The sequence below is a fragment of the Heptranchias perlo genome, chromosome 15, assembly GCF_035084215.1.
Source record: "Heptranchias perlo isolate sHepPer1 chromosome 15, sHepPer1.hap1, whole genome shotgun sequence".
Taxonomy (NCBI): domain Eukaryota; kingdom Metazoa; phylum Chordata; class Chondrichthyes; order Hexanchiformes; family Hexanchidae; genus Heptranchias; species Heptranchias perlo.
Window position 1 is genome coordinate 2,634,756 of NC_090339.1, and position 17,523 is coordinate 2,652,278.

At 44.6% G+C, this 17,523-nt stretch overlaps 2 protein-coding genes across 4 annotated transcripts in view; one reads left to right on the top strand and one right to left on the bottom strand.

Moving 5' to 3' along the window:
- si:dkey-172j4.3 (diacylglycerol kinase delta) overlaps positions 1 to 6,705 on the bottom strand; it is a 288,264-nt gene extending 281,559 nt beyond the window's left edge. For 2 of the 3 annotated variants that reach the window (XM_067996769.1, XM_067996766.1), the window contains exon 1: positions 6,439 to 6,704. In XM_067996769.1, the coding sequence (XP_067852870.1) occupies positions 6,439 to 6,669 (231 nt within the window). In that variant the 5' untranslated portion in view covers positions 6,670 to 6,704. Of the gene's footprint in view, positions 1 to 6,438 lie in introns of all 3 variants that reach the window. The other variant, XM_067996767.1, reaches the window with a different exon arrangement.
- An 8,701-nt stretch (positions 6,706 to 15,406) lies between these two features.
- Positions 15,407 to 17,523, top strand: part of LOC137333172 (ribitol-5-phosphate xylosyltransferase 1-like) — a 74,067-nt gene continuing 71,950 nt past the window's right edge. Inside the window, 1 exon segment of the mRNA XM_067997358.1 lies at positions 15,407 to 15,496. Within this exon segment, the coding sequence (XP_067853459.1) occupies positions 15,407 to 15,496 (90 nt within the window).

The following is a 17,523-nucleotide window of genomic DNA, read 5'->3' on the forward strand; positions in this document are numbered from 1 at the left end:
AGGTAGGCACAAAGTAAAGCTCCTTCTACAAACTTTACTGTGTATTTGAGCCACTCCCAGGGCAGGTACAGCATGGGTTAGATACAGGGTAAAGCTCCCTCTACACTGTCCCATCAAACACTCCCGGGACAGGTACAGCACAGGTTAGATACAGAGTAAAGCTCCCTCTACACTGTCCCATCAAACACTCCCAGGGCAGGTACAGCACGAGGTTAGATACAGAGTAAAGCTCCCTCTACACTGTCCCATCAAACACTCCCAGGGCAGGTACAGCACGGGTTAGATACAGAGTAAAGCTCCCTCTACACTGTCCCATCAAACACTCCCAGGGCAGGTACAGCACGGGTTAGATACAGAGTAAAGCTCCCTCTACACTGTCCCATCAAACACTTCCAGGGCAGGTACAGCACGGGTTAGATACAGAGTAAAGCTCCCTCTACACTGTCCCATCAAACACTCCCAGGGCAGGTACAGCACGGGTTAGATACAGAGTAAAGCCCTCTCTACACTGTCCCATCAAACACTCCCAGGGCAGGTACAGCACGGGTTAGATACAGAGTAAAGTTCCCTCTACACTGTCCCATCAAACGCTCCCAGGGCAGGTACAGCATGTTCCTCATCTGGTCCTTCACACTCTGTCCCCAGTCACAGGCTATATCCTGTGGCAAACCCATTGTTTAGGAAGTTGATAACCACCATCTTAAAGTCCCCTAATTGGGTGCTTCATCAAACAGTGCGGTGCTACGATCCCAGAATTAGCTGGTTTTACATTCAATCACAGAGCTCATGACTGTTCCTGCTGCAGTGACTAAACAATATTTTGCCAACGAGCAGGCTTTGATTCAAAGTGAACTCTGCAAATTCACAGGTACTAATCTGAAAACTCAATGCCCCTTGCTTCAACTCTACCCAATCCATTCCCATTACAGACGATGATTTACAGTATGACACAGAGTGCTGGTTGAAGGTGTCCACTCCTACACTGTGGGGGGGGGTGTGGATCCTTGCCAGTTCTGTGTGCAGAATCCAGACAGCACTGCAGCTTCCAGCTCACCATCAACAAATTGCAGGTCTCAGTCCCAGCCCTGTTCCACAATCATATTCCCAAAGTCTTGTCATAAAATTATTCTCAATGATCAGCACGTAACACGTGTCAGTGGTCGCAGTTAGTGATTACCTTCCTTATATCTTTAATACAGCCTGTGTTTTATGATCAAACTTAACTGTAAGAGCTATGGACTGAAAAACAATTTCTCATATGCTATTTAACATCCACACATTGCTCTGCCCCACTGATGGGAGAGGTAGGACTCACACGGTAGGATCGTGTTGTCAATGTTGAAGTGATTCACCTCCCATCGCAAGCACTTTATAACGACTGCAGTTGCTAAAATCAGTATATCTGAAGCTTGTAATTACTAGTGAGTAATGCTCAGTATTGGAGTGAGCCTTGGCTGAATGGCAGCTTTCCTACCTCTGAGTCAGAAGGTGCAGGGTTTGATCCCCACTCCAGACAGTCCTGGCGAGTGTCATAGAGTTATACAGCACGGATAGAGGCCCTTCGGCCCATCGTGTCCGCGCCGGCCATCAAGCCCTGTCTACTCTAATCCCATATTCCAGCATTTGGTCCGTAGCCTTGTATGCTATGGCATTTCAAGTGCTCATCCAAATGCTTCTTGAATGTTGTGAGGGTTCCTGCCTCCACAACCCTTTCAGGCAGTGAGTTCCAGACTCCAACCACCCTCTGGGTGAAAAAGTTCTTTCTCAAATCCCCTCTAAACCTCCCGCCTTTTACCTTGAATCTATGTCCCCTTGTTATAGAACCCTCAACGAAGGGAAAAAGCTCCTTAGTATCCATCCTATCTGTGCCCCTCATAATTTTGTACACCTCAATCATGTCCCCCCTCAGCCTCCTCTGCTCCAAGGAAAACAAACCCAATCTTCCCAGTCTCTCTTCATAGCTGAAGCGCTCCAGCCCTGGTAACATCCTGGTGAATCTCCTATGCACCCTCTCCAAAGCGATCACATCCTTCCTGTAGTGTGGCGACCAGAACTGCACACAGTACTCCAGCTGTGGCCTAACCAGTGTTTTATACAGCTCCATCATAACCTCCTTGCTCTTATATTCTATGCCTCGGCTAATAAAGGCAAGTATCCCATATGCCTTCTTTACCACCTTATCTACCTGTTCCGCCGCCTTCAGGGATCTGTGAACTTGCACACCAAGATCCCTCTGACCCTTTGTCTTGCCTAGGGTCCTCCCATTCATTGTGTATTCCCTTGCCTTGTTAGTCCCTCCAAAGTGCATCACCTCGCACTTTTCCGGGTTAAATTCCATTTGCCACTGTTCCGCCCATCTGACCAACCCATCTATATCGTCCTGCAGACTGAGGCTATCCTCCTCGCTATTTACCACCCTACCAATTTTTGTATCATCAGCGAACTTACTGATCATACCTTTTACATTCATATCCAAGTCATTAATGTAGACCACAAACAGCAAGGGACCCAGCACCGATCCCTGTGGTACCCCACTGGCCACAGGCTTCCAGTCACAAAAACAACCTTCGACCATCACCCTCTGCCTTCTGCCACTAAGCCAGTTTTGTATCCAAAGTGCCAAGGCACCCTGGATTCCATGGGCTCGTACCTTCTTGACCAGTCTCCTGTGGGGGACTTTATCGAAGGCCTTACTGAAATCCATGTATACCACATCCACTGCGTTACCCTCATCCACACGCCTAGTCACCCCCTCAAAAAATTCAATCAAATTAGTCAGACATGATCTTCCCTTGACAAAGCCATGTTGACTATCCCTGATTAATCCTTGCTTCTCCAAGTGGAGACTAATTTTGTCCTTCAGAATTTTTTCCAATAATTTTCCTACCACTGATGTTAGGCTCACTGGCCTGTAGTTCCCCGGTTTTTCCCTACTCCCCTTCTTGAGTGGAGATGAGAGTTCTAGTCTCTGACCATGGGGTCAACATCCCGAGGGGTATTCTTGCCCAATGGAAATAGAGTGAGATTCCCTTATCCCCATTTTATCTAGATGGTGCCCCTGGTACAGAGTAGTGAGTCAAGCTAATGACCCACCCACATAAAGAGAGGCTTTGTTACAGACACAACCCAGAGTGTATTTGGATCAGTATTAGTTTAAAGGCATTATTAGGGTCAGTTTTAGTTTGAGTGGATATTAGTCAGTATTTGTGTGAGTGGGTATTAGGGTTAGTATTAGTGTGTGGGTATTAGGGTCAGTACTAGTGTGAGTGGGTATTAGGGTTAGTATTAGTGTGTGGGTATTAGGGGCAGTATTAATGTGAGTGGGTATTAGGGTCAGTACTAGTGTGAGTGGGTATTAGGGGCAGTATTAGTGTGAGTGGGTATTAGGGGCAGTATTAGTGTGAGTGGGTATTAGGGGCAGTATTAGTGTGAGTGGGTATTAGGGGCAGTATTAGTGTGAGTGGGTATTAGGGGCAGTATTAGTGTGAGTGGGTATTAGGGGCAGTATTAGTGTGAGTGGGTATTAGTGTGAGTGGGTATTAGTGTCAGTATTGGTGTGAATGGGTATTTGTGTCAGTATTAGTCTGAGTGTTTATTAGTGTCAGTATTAGTGTGAGTGGGTATTAGGGTCAGTATTAGTGTGAGTGGGTATTAGTGTGAGTGGGTATTAGTGTCAGTATTAGTGTGAGTGGGTATTAGGGTCAGTATTAATGTGAGTGGATATTAGGGTCAGTATTAGTGTGAGTGGGTATTAGGGTCAGTACTAGTGTGAGTGAGTATTAGGGTCAGTATTAGTGTGTGGGTATTAGGGTCAGTATTAGCATGAGTGGGTATTAGGGTCAGTATTAGCGTGAGTGGGTATTTGTGTCAGTATTAGTGTGAATGTTTATTAGTGTCAGTATTAGTGTGAGTGGGTATTAGTGTGAGTTGGTATTTGTGTCAGTATTAGTGTGAATGGGTATTTGTGTCAGTATTAGTCTGAGTGTTTATTAGTGTCAGTATTAGTGTGAGTGGGTATTAGGGTCAGTATTAGTGTGAGTCGGTATTAGTGTGAGTGGGTATTAGTGTCAGTATTAGTGTGAGTGGGTATTAGTGTCAGTATTAGTGTGAGTGGGTATTAGTGTCAGTATTAGTGTGAGTGTGTATTAGGGTCAGTATTAATGTGAGTGGATATTAGGGTCAGTATTGGTGTGAGTGGGTATTAGGGTCAGTACTAGTGTGAGTGAGTATTAGGGTCAGTATTAGTGTGTGGGTATTAGGGTCAGTATTAGCATGAGTGGGTATTAGGGTCAGTATTAGCGTGAGTGGGTATTTGTGTCAGTATTAGTGTGAATGTTTATTAGTGTCAGTATTAGTGTGAGTGGGTATTAGGGTCAGTATTAGTGTGAGTGGGTATTAGTGTCAGTATTAGTATGAGTGGGTATTAGTGTCAGTATTAGTGTGAGTTGGTATTTGTGTCAGTAATAGTGTGAGTGGGTATTGGTGTCAGTAATGGTCTGAGTGTTTATTAGTGTCAGTTTTAGTGTGAGTGGGTATTGGTGTCAGTAATGGTCTGAGTGTTTATTAGTGTCAGTTTTAGTGTGAGTGGGTATTAGGGTCAGTATTAGTGTGTGGGTATTAGGGTCAGTATTAGTGTGAGTGGGTATTAGGGTCAGTATTAGTGTGTGGGTATTTGGGTCAGTACCAGTGTGAGTGGGTATTAGTGCCAGTATTAGTGTGAGTGGGTATTAGTGTCAGTATTAGTGTGAGTGAGTATTAGGGTCACTATTAGTGGTGTGGGTATTAGTGTCAGTATTAGTGTGAGTGGGTATTAGTGTCAGTATTAATGTGAGTGGGTATTAGTGTTAGTATTAGTGTGAGTGGGTATTTGTGTCAGTATTAATGTGAGTGGGTATTTGTGTCAGTATTAGTGGTGTGGGTATTAGTGTCAGAATTAATGTGAGTGGGTATTTGTGTCAGTGTTAATGTGAGTGGGTATTAGTGTCAGTGTTAATGTGAGTGGGTATTTGTGTCAGTATTAGTGTGAGTGGGTATTTGTGTCAGTATTAATATGAGTGGGTATTTGTGTCAGTATTCGTGGTGTGGGTATTCGTGTCAGAATTAATGTGAGTGGGTATTTGTGTCAGTGTTAATGTGAGTGGGTATTAGTGTCAGTGTTAATGTGAGTGGGTATTTGTGTCAGTGTTAACGTGGTCATCCCAATATCTTATTCTCTTGGTTCTGTCTCATCTTTGCAACACTGACCTTTTCCTCTTTTGAACTGCCACAGACACATGATACACACACAGCTTCTTTGACTGCAGCCCTTGATGATATAAAGCCTGGAGACAGATAGACCATTTCACTCTCACCTACCCATCCTGTGGATATACAGAGTGTATTTACACACCCGTTTGAAAACCATTAACTTGCCCTTGAGTCTCGGACACAGTTCTGATTGTTGCCAACTGGCTCTACATATTGGCCAGGCCAAAGCTTCACTCACCTCCCTCTAGCCCTTTCCCTCTTTCTGTCTCTCTCTCTCTATCTGTCTGTATTACATTCTCTCTCTCTACTCTATTTGCCCACTCTCTGTCTATTTCCATGACCTCTCTGTGTATTTCTCTCTCTGTATTTCGCTCTGCCTTCTCTCTTTCTCTGCCCTTTCTTTGCCCTCTGTCTCTCTCTCTCTCTACCCTCTTTATCCTCTGTCTCTCTGTCCTCTTTCTCTCTTTGCATTATTCTCTCTGTCTCTCTGCCTTCTCTCTTTCTCTGCCCTTTCTTTGCCCTAGGACTCTCTCTCTACCCTCTTTGTCCACTGTCTCTCTCATTCCTCTCTCTCTCTTTGTATTATTTTCTCTGTCTCTCTGCCTTCTCTCTTTCTCTGCCCTCTTTTTTTCTCTCTGTACCCTTTTTGTCCACACTCTCTGCCTGTCTCTATGCCCTCTCTCTCTGTATTATTTTCTCTGCTCTCTGTTTCTCTGCCCTTTCTCTGTTTTTTTCTCTTTTTCGGCCCCTTGTCCAACCAATCTGTCTCTATGCCCTCGCTCAGTATTTCTCCTGTCTGTCTGCCTTCTCTCTCTCGATTTCTCTCTCTCCGTCTACTCTCTCTGACCTCTATCTATTCCCCTCTCTCTTCCCTCTATTTGTATTTCCCACTCTCTCTATTAATATTATATATTAATTCTTCTCTCCCTTTCTCATGTCAGAAATCCGATTGTAGCGAATTGCTGAAATGTTGCACAGCCCACTGGGCAACAAGTCGGAATATGACGCAGGGGTGGCGATGCCGATCTCCTGCCCAGGTACAGTGCTGAGATGCCGAGTACATTTCGGACACTGATTCGCCCGGGACAATATTTCCATTCGCAATTTGCTCCTTAACTTCCCAACCCGATTGATGCAGTCGCACCGACGGTGGGAGGGACACGAATCGCATTCACCCCGAGGGTCGCCTACCTTGCTGCGGATCTGGCCGGAGGTGGACACTTTCCGGATCAGTTTGTGAGGACCTTCCTGCTCTCCATCGCTGTCCGAGGACTCCTCTCCCACCTCGGCATGAACCGACCTGTCCGAGTCCAGCGAGGAATCTGCCTCGCGGTTGTCCGGGGAGATGCACATGTCTGGGTGGAGTTTCTGAGCCATGGTCCAGGATCCGCTTCTGTCCTTTCTCCCCTCCGAGTGTGACATGCAAAAGGCGAGCTGAGACTGCAGAGGGAGAGGCACACGTGTTGCAGTTTGTTTTGGCTCTGCAACAGCCCTGTGTCTCTCTCTCACACTGACGACAGGCTGCTCTCTCCCTCTATCTCTGCATCACTCAAATGCGGATGTGTGGGGACCAAACGATAATTTGCATGTCCTAGCGGTCAGAGAGAGAGAAGATGAAACCAAAAGCGGGTCCGGTCGACAGAACACCGGAGAGATGGCAAAGGGAATCGAAGGGCAAGAAGAACAACTGAGACCTTTATCAGATTGATCTGACGGACCATTATCCACCTCTCTCACACATGGCTAGTTTTAGGACAGCGGGTCAGGGAAGCTGGCGGCTGCTCTTATGGATTTTATTATTTATTTCACACCAGGTCCTGCTGCCAAATGCATCGAGCAGGCCACAGTACACACCAGAAATGGTTAATGTGTCTCAGGTTGTAACAAAGGCTACCGCAGGTGTGGAACGGGGTCCCGAGCAGGGAGGCTGTGGGGAGCGGTGAGGGGCACCTGACAGGAGCAGATAAATCATCGGAACATCCCCCCACTCTCCCCTAACAGACTGACAGGCTCCTCACCCAAAGGGGAAACTCCAGGCCAGCAACTCCAAGAGTTCCAGAGAGTACAGTTCTTAAACTGCCTTTGCTGGACAGTGAGAGATGCAATGTCGGAGTGCTGTGTGGGGAGAAAGAAAGAAAGAATTTACATTTCTATAAGGCTTTGCACTGCCTCAGGATGTCCCAAAGTGCTTTACAGCCAATAAAGTACTTTTGAAGTGTAGTCATTGTTGTAATGCAGGAATCACAGCAGCCAATTGGTGCGGCAAGGTCACACAAACAGATCATCTGTTTTAGTGATATTGGTTGAGGGATAAACTTTGGCCAGGACACCAGGGAGAACTCTCCTGCTCTTCCTCAAAAGGTGGCCTTGGTTTAAGGTCTCATCTGAAAATCGGCACCTCCAACAGTGTAGCAGTCCCTGAGTACTGCAATCCAGTGTCAAGCTAGATTCTGAGCTTAAGTCTCTGCAGTCGGACTTGAACCCACAACCTTCTGACTCAGAAGCAAGATACCAATTTAGCCAAGGCTGATACTGGGGGGGGGGGGGGAGGTTGTTGATGAGTGGGGAGTCCCCTCAGGAGTCACTGCTTGAAACCTATTGCTTCTAATTTGCATAAATCGATATGGATGCCCAAACTTGTCAACTTTACTGATGATACCAGAATAGATGGTGCCGAGGATAGAATCATAGAATCATAGAATGGTTACAGCACAGAAAGAGGCCATTTGGCCCGTCAAACCCGTGCCAGCCTTCTACAAGAGCAATTCAGCTAGTCCCACTCCCCCACTCTTTCCCTTTAGCCCTGCAAATTTTGTTCCTTCAAGTATTTATCCAATTCCCTTTTGAAGGCCATGATTGAATCTTCCTCCACCACTCCCTCAGGCAGCACATTCCAGATCATAACCACTCGCTGCATAAAAAAGTTTTTCCTCATGTCTTTGGTTCTTTTGCCAATTATCTTAAATCTGCATCCTCTGGTTCTTGACCCTTCATGATTTTGAATACCTCTATCAAATCTCCTCTCAACCTCTCTGCTCTAAGGAGAACAACCCCAACTTCTCCAGTCTATCCACATAACTGAAGTCCCTCATCCCTGGAACCATTCTAGTAAATCTTTTCTGCACCCTCTCTAAGGCCATCATGTCCTTCCTAAAGTGCGGTGCCCAGATTTGGACACAATATTCCAGGCTGAACCAATGTTTTATAAAGGTTCATCATTACTTCCTTGCTTTTGTACTCTATGCCTCTATTTATAAAGCCGATCCCATATGCTTTTTTAACCGCTTTCTCAACCTGCCATGCCACCTTCAGCGATTTGTGTACGTATACCCGCAGATCTCTCAGTTCCTGCATCTCCTTTAGAATTGTACCATTTAGTTTATATTACCTGTCCTCGTTCTTCCTACTGAAAAGTATCACTTCACACTTCTCTGCATTAAATTTCATCTGCCATGTGTCCGCCCATTCTACCAGCCTATCTATGTCCTCCTGAAGTCTATCACTATCCTCCTCACTGTTCACTACACTTCCAAGTTTTGTGTCATCTGCAAATTTTGAAATTGTGCCCTGTACATCCAAGTCCAAGTCATTAATATATATCAAGAAAAAGCAGTGGTCCCAGCACCGATGCCTGGGGAACACCACCATATAGCTTCCTGCAGTCTGAAAAACAACCGTTCACCACTACTCTCTGTTTCCTGTCACTTAGCCAATTTCGTATCCACAATGCCACTGCCCCTTTTATTCCATGGGCTTCAATTTTGCTGACAAGCCTATTATGTGGCACTTTTCAAACGCCTTTTGGAAGTCCCACATCAACCGCATTGCCCTCATCAGCCCTCTGTTACCTCATCAAAAAACTCGATCAGGTTAGTTAAACACAATTCACCTTTAACAAATCCATGCTGGCTTTCCTTAATTAATCCACACTTGTCCAAGTGATTATTAATTTTGTCCCGAATTGTCGTTTCTAAAAGATTCCGAGGTTAAACTGACTGGCCTGTATTTGCTGGGTTTATCCTTACACCCTTTTTTGAAGAAAGGTGTAATATTTGCAATTCTCCAGTCCTCTGGCACCACCCCCATATCTAAGGATGTTTGGAAGATTATGGCCAGTGCCTCTGTAATTTCCACCCTTACTTCCCTCAGCAACCTTGGATGCATCCCATCCGGACTTGGTGACTTATCTACTGTAAATACAGCTAACCTTTCTAGTATCTCCTCTTTATCAATTTTTAGCCCATCCAGTATCTCAGCTACCTGTTTTACTGTGACTTTGGCAGCATCTTCTTCCTTAGTAAAGACACATGCAAAGTACTCATTTAGTACCTCAGCCATGCCCTCTGCCTCCATCCGTAGGTCGCCTTTTTGGTCCCTAATCAGCCCCACCCTTTCTCTTACTACCTGTTCACTGTTTATATGCCTAGAGAAGATTTTTGGATTCCCTTTTATGTTGGCCGCCAATCTATTCTCATACTCTCTCTTTGCCCCTCTTATTTCCTTTTTCACTTGCAGAGAAAGGTTGAAGGGCCAATTTTATGAGAGTGTGCCACCCATTGGGAGCTTCGCCCGGCGGCCGCACGTATTGGGAGATCAGGGCACGATGCTCAAAATAAATGGGCAGAAAACCACAGGTGGCACCGCGGGAAGTTTAGCACATGCCCAACTGGTGGATGATGCTCCCCACAAGGGCAACTGGGCAACGCGTCAATGGCCATTAATTTCTGCTGCTTTGCCACTGGAACCCCGGTGAAGGAGTTTCCCCCGCAATTCCAGCAAAGTTGCAGCAGCGCAGCGACAAAAGCGCAATGAGATTCAGGACTTATAGTAAATGAAATTTGGAACTGACAAGCGTTAAGTCTATTGGTCGTACGTATAAAATTACGAGGAGACATGGAGAGGGACCTTGGGGTAAGCATAGAGATTGCACTTTCAATGTCCAGGCAATGTGGCAAAGCAACTTTAAAAAGTTGATAAGGTGTTGGAATGTATGGCCTGATGTATGCCAAGGCTTTAGAATGCCTCGGGGCGGGGAATTGTTTTAAGCCTCTTAAGGACACATCGCATTGGGGGGGTAAATTTTACCCTCCTTTTCCTGCACGAAGACAACATGTTGGCTTGTGTGTTGCGGGTTTTCCAGGTTAGATGCATTGCAACTTATCCACAACTGAAGAACTGATCAGCACAAAGGCTCAGTAATTACGGTGAGTCATTTCTTAGCTATCCAACGAAGCACTTAACAGAAAACCAGCACACGGGCTGTGGAGTGTGCAGATTTGTGACCTAATGGGGGTTTGTTGGTAGAAGAAATCAGGTTTACTGATGATTCCCTTGGAGCAGGAAAATGACCCCCACCGTTCAAAGGAGCAACCAGCCACAAAGCAGAATCCTCAGCAGATGTAGGAGACTATTTATAACAGAGAGGGTTAACTTGGTGTCTGGACCTGCCAGGCAAGAAGGTTTCACATTCCAAACAGCTCAAGTGTTAGACAGGCTGTTTTCCAATATTTCATCCATGTTGATGAAGACCCTTGTGCAGGAAGCAGAGAACAAAGAAAAATAAATTGTTGGTGAATTCTCAAGGAGGCCCATCCATGGGGCAGATATTGAATCACAGCTGGGAAGCATGTGGCTTCATACACAGCAGGCACTCACTGAAATAACGTCCTCATTCAGGCCCTATAATTTAATCTAGCAAGGTAATGCAAAGTGCATTGTGCAATGCTTGAACTCACACACAATACCTTGCACTAACCTTTTCACTGTATGACGGCCACTCATTCCATACACAGTTTCTTTTCCTTACACAAGCAATTGGTATTCAATGTACAGGAGGAGGCTGAGCATTACAGAAAGAAAGGATTACCCACCATCACAATTTTCAGGTTTTGCACTAGACCTTTGCTCAGGTTCAGTATCACTGGTCACTCCCATAAGTGGGCCTCGCATCCCCTATGATTGAGAGTGCACCGTTTACTGCCCTATATCTAGTTACACTTTAGCATGATCTGGAGATCATAACATAGACCCCTTGTGGCATATATCAGCTATTGTAGTATCACACATGTCACCATGTGCATTATGTCTTTATGGAAGGCAGACTGAAAAGCACTAAAGGTATAACAGCAAACCATCAAACTGGTTTACTTTATATTAAATATGTGAATGAACAAAATACCATTTCCACAGTGAGATCTATCTGTTTCCTTTGCTCCCCATTCCATGAAAAATAAAAATGATGTAACACTACTGTCGCTTTAGGCTAAAGCTCACTTTCAATCTAGCCATTCCCGAGCTACCTGGCCCTATGTTTTTGTTGTGGGCTGGTCAGGTTCATTCACCCATTTCTATGTTTCAAAGAAAGAGAGAGGAAGAGAAAGAAAGGGCCAGCCCCTTAAAGACTGTGAGGTCAGGGTTTTTACCTACCAAGCCATCAAACACCGAAGGGCTACAAAGGTGACCCACCCTTAAAACTGTGGGAAAATAACACAATTCCTATTGTTTAATTAATTCAGAATAGCTGGTCATCAACATTGAATGACAACCATCGTTTCTGATAGAATGCTTGTGAATGATTGGCCATTTCAACTAACTGACCCATAGATGCCAATGTTTCAAAGCAACAGAAGATGGCATAAGCTGTTTTAATGCCAGCGACCTAGCTGATGCCCTGGAACCATTCCATCACAATGGTGTGAAATGCTTGAGCGTGTATGCATCGATACCTCCTTGTTTACTACTTAACTTTCCAAACACTAGGGTAACCAGTCCAGCTCTCAGATGCTGGCTGTCAAAATACTGAATTTTGACAATACAAGGATATTATAAATTAAGAAAATTCAGCTCAGACAGTACAGGTAAAGAACCAAAAAAAGCACTTGCTTTAAGGAGGCCATCGTCATGATCGTAACTAAGGAGACTGTAACGAGCCCAGGGAAGAGGCACAATGTTGGACAATTGGACAATCATCCAAGCTCGTACTATAATTGTGCCATAAGCCGTTCTTATGCTGGAACTGTTTCAGTTTGGATTCCGCTGATAAACCTGGCTCCCTTTTACTGTCGGCATGCTCACAGACCCACAATAAATTGGGTCTAATACTCTGCTGTTGGGATTAAGGAGCCGCATTTAGCAGTGTAAATGCAGCCAGCTCATGGAATCTGAACTAAGCACCAGGATTAAAGCAGCTATCGAATATAATTGTGGCTGGAGATATGTTAGGTAGTTATATCAAGTGTTTCAGCATTGCTGGAGGTAGTGTTTAATAATATTGCTACATCAATTTGCATAACTCTACCCATTGCTCATGTAGCATCTTCTTCTCTTTTCACAGAAATGCTACAAGCCATAAAGGAGATCCTTTGGATGCTCCATCTACAGCATGATATGCAGCAAGCAGCACTTCCAACAAGCACCCGAGGCAATCAGTGTCAGGGTGACACGCAGTTCACAGGTGAAGAAGGGGCCAACTTGGACATTCAATAAGGACCAGCAGGCCCTGGGCAGAGGCCCAGCTTGCTGGCTGTCTCTACTGTTTCAATTGGGGACTCTGTGTAGACTGGATTTCAAATGAAATACCATTCAGGACAGGTGCATGCGAATGAGCCCCAGTGGAAACCTACTGGGCAGTCTAGGGAGCCCCATTGCAATTAATGCATTATTGTGAAGGATCAGTTGTCTGTCTTGCAGTCTGACATGGAGCAGCAAGCAACATGCATCTGCAGGGGACACCGCAGGCTCACAGACGGCAGCACAGTAGGAACTCTTGTGAATACTTAACCTGATGTTGCAGAGTCATAGAGGTGTAGACACAATAACAGCCAGGTTCCAGAAGCGTGGAGATACATTCACAGCGGGTTTCAGAGATCTTCTACAAGTGTCCAGATAGATTGTGAGGCTTTGGCTTCCAAGTATGGACTGTTGTGGAGGAGTAGCTGGTTCCCAAGTCACTGACGGACCCATACAACTTCACATCTCTGGGCAAGTGATAGAAAAAGCTCCCAAAAACCTACAAACCCTGCACTCCTCAGCACAGCCAGAAGAGGAGAGGATACAGCATAGGTTATGGGCCATCAGCATGCTGAGCATGGTCTGAGGAGACATTGCAGTAAACCACCAAACCTGCTCATTCCATTCAGCCCCTTGGGCTGTTCTGCCATTCAATTCGATCATGGCTGATTTGTACCTCAACTTCATTTACCCTCCTTTGCTCCATATCCCTTGATACCCTTACCCAACAAAAATCTATCGATCTCATTCTCGAAAGCTCCAATTATCCCCCAGCATCCACAGCCTTTTGGGGGAGAGCATTCCAGATTACTACAGCTCTTTGTGTGGAAATATGCTTCCTGATTTTGCTCCTGAATGGCCTAGCTCTAATTTTAAGATCATGCCCCCTTGTTATTGATTTCCCCCACCAGAGGAAATAGTTTCTCCATATCTATCCTATCAAATCCTTCTAACATTTTAAACACCTCGATCAAATCACTCCTCAATCTTTCATACTCAATGGAATACAAGCCATGTTTATACAATCTGTTCACCAGGGACCACCACCCGACACATCACATTAAATGTGTCACTTCACTATTGCATAACGAATAAGAACTCTGTTCTTTACTTCTGAGATTCCACTCTGGACCATTATCCCATTCACTGATCAGAAAACAACACTGTACAATGTCCCAAACTAAAGAGGACAAAAAACAAGCTAAAGGAAATAGGTTGCTGCAGTTCGGTCATGTGTGCAGCTCCTGACTGTCAGTCCTCAAGTGTCAATGGGGCATTACCAGTCTGGCTTCCTGCACTCTCTGCCACCCCCTCCTCCTGTGTCCTGACCTGTTCCTGTTGTTCATCATTGTTGATGCCTCAGTTGCTATATTTTGCAGCATGTAGAACACCATTTCGAGTCTGACAGCACTCCCTGATGTGTGTTGTAAAGCATTCTGGGAGTGCTGCAAATATTGGAGGTGCTGCTCAGTTATATTTCAACCTTGTGCACACGCGTCACTCAATGACATATCTTCCGGAGTAGAGAGCTATACGCTGGCACCATTAATCACCATCCCAGCAGGTAAAAGAATAAAGTTTTGCATTTATATTGTGCCTTTAACGACCTTGGGACATCCCAAAGCGCTTTACAGCCAATTAAGTGCTTTTGAAATGTAGTCACTATTGTAATGTAGGAAACACAGCAGACAATTTTCGCAAAACAAGGTTCCACAAATAGCAATGAAGTAAATGACCAGATAATCTGTTTTAATGATGTTGGTTGAGATATAAATATTGGCCAGGACACTGGGGCAAACTCCCCTGTTCTTCTTCAAATAGTGGTCACAGGATCTTTTACATCCACCTGAGGGGGCAGACGGAGCCTCGGTTTAACATCTCATCTGAAAGACAGCACCTCTGCCAGTGCAGCACTCCCTCAGTACTGCACTGGAGTGTTGGCCTGGATTATATACTCAAGTCCCTGGAGTGAGACTTGAACCCACAGAAAAACCTTGAACCCTCTTCCTGACTCAGAGTCAAGAGTGCTACCATTGAGCCACAGTTGCCATTTAAAACATATTCCACTTGTGCAAGGAAGTTGGAGACAGAAATAAACAGTAGCTGGGAAAGATGTTTTAATTAGATCTTCAGAGCCTAGAAGTTAGAATTGATGCTAATAGCAGACAAACACTGAATTTATTCTTCTGTGTGTTTAAAATAGGCATTACCCCATTTATGTTAAATGGGTTAGTACCTCCATTAACTCCATGGGCAGAGGAAGGTTATACCAATGTGTTAAGTGTTCAGCCTCTAATATTGCCAAGAGTAATCTTTACATCCAAATGCTATACTACAGGGCGGGAAGGTGGAGCAGCAGCTAGACCCCTGGGTTGGAAGCTCAATAATGAAATGAAGACCATCTGGACAGTACCGTCAGTGCAATGTGGAATTAGGTGATTTTTGGTGCAGTGACAATCTCTCTGTGAAGCGTTTAGTCTGCCGGGCACATTTGAGACACATCCAATTAACCTTCCTCTCACCACCCATTCAGAACAGCCACTTTCTACACTCCCATCTCCCTCGGATTCTTTACGGTAGCACAGCTAACCTAGAGTGGTTGGAAACAGGGAAACACAGGAGCAACAGCAAGACCGGCGGGGGTGAGAACATGGTCGACGGGGGCGAGAACGAGGTCGACGGGGGCGAGAACATGGTCGACGGGGGCGAGAACATGGTCGATGGGGCAACAGAAAGACCGGCAAGAACTGTGTGAGACGTCTGTTGATGGTGACTAGAAAGACCCTGTAGCGTAATTGTTTAAAATTGTTGTAAGTCTCATTGTCAATAGCAGTGATGATGCTATTTCTTGCCTGAGGATCTGGTTCAATGAGATGAGAAGAGCCTCCACAGTTAGATGGAGTCAGTGTCCTTATGTAATACTCCTCTGTGAAGTCCATATAGTTGATGCAATCATGGTTACTTCATTGCATTTGGTGATGGTGATTCCTGATATTCCGCTCCTATGGCCTTCACCTTCCCATCCTTCAGTGTTGCACTCCCTCTATGTACCCATGCTGTTCAGTTAAAACAACATTTCTGTCTTCCCATCTGCTCTATTTTAAATTTTTTTTAGCTCCTTCATTTACTGGGGGCTATTAACACTGCGCCAAAACTGCATGCATGCTGTTAATTGGTTCTGAACAAACTGTAACAAGTAGAAAGCCGATTACTGCCAGGTCTGTGTATTAGCTTGTGACACACCCAGTATACCAATAGCAGCAATGTACATGAGCGAGCAAAAGGGAGTGCCTGCTTTGTTATTATAAATGAGCAAAATTGCTCAACCTTAGCACCCAATTAGCATAACTCTGAGCAGTGGAGAAATGATTCCCCCTTAGAATGCTGTGTTCAACTTTGGTCCTCTTGTCATAAAGAAAGAAAGAACTTGCATTATTATAGCACCTTTCACAGCCTCAGGACATCCCAAAGCGTTTACAGCAAATGAAGTACTTTTTGAAGTGTAGTCACTGTTGTAATTTAGGAAACATGGCAGCCAATTTGCCCACAGCAAGCTCCCATAAACAGCAACGTTTTAGTGATGTTGATCCAGGGATAAATTTTGGCCAGGACACCGGGGAGAACTTCCCTGCTCTTCTTCAAGATAGTGCCATGGGATCTTTTATATCCAACTGAGAGGGCAGCCAGGGCTTTGGTTTAACGTCTCATCTGAAAGACAGCACCTTTGACAGTTCAGCACTCTCTCAGTACTCGCACTGGGAGTGTCACCCTAGATTTTGCACTCAAGTTGAGGAATGGGACTTGAACCCACAATCTTCTGACTCAGAGGCAAGCATTCTACTAACTGAGCCATGTATCTACACAAGTATCTACATCAGTTGCAAAGTGTTATAAATTGGATAGCCTGGTGGTGAAGGAGAGAATACTAGAGCCTGGTCTTCACTTGCTTCCAAGGCTTTATTCACAGAACTCCACACCCCACACCCAAGATCAGCTCTCTTATAAATGGATGCAAGAGAGTTCCCACTTGATAGGCACCACCTGAATACAATTGACACTAATTGATATAAATCACATGGATGCAATTAACAGATTCCCTTCTCTCCAAATAAAAAAATTAAACTTTATATATACACAATACAAATAAAAATTTCAACAATCAAAAACTTCTAAACTCTATACAACTTATACTATTCAAAGCATTACATTGTGAGGCGACCCTTCTCCAGGACCCCTAATAATTTCTTTGTACATGTATTCCTTTTAGTAAAACAATCCGACAGTTGATGGTTTGAATCCACCCATTTAATTTTAGAGATTTCCTTTCTCTCCAGCATTTGTTTCAAGCCAGCACGGTCAATCCGTAATCTTTTCTCACTCACAAAGACCATTGCTAAAAGGGCTCTCAGCTGCTGTATTCATGACAGTTATATTCATATTCTCACATATATCTCTGAACTCCACATGAGCGAATTCACCTCCATTATAGGTCAAAAACTTTGCTGGTGTTCCAAGTCCAGTCCCTATCCATTTTTCCATAATTTTGTCTATAATAGCCATCTTCTCCTTACTATATATTAGTGTAGAAATACTAAATCTTGTAGCCAGGTCAATAAAATGTAAGATGAAAACATTTCTGTCTTTGTCCCATTCCTTTAGATCCATGGCAACTAACTTGTTAAAATCACGTGCTAATGGAACACTTACAATAGGACGTGGGGGCGTCCATCTAAGCTTCTGACAGATTTCACAGTTCTCACTAATCTC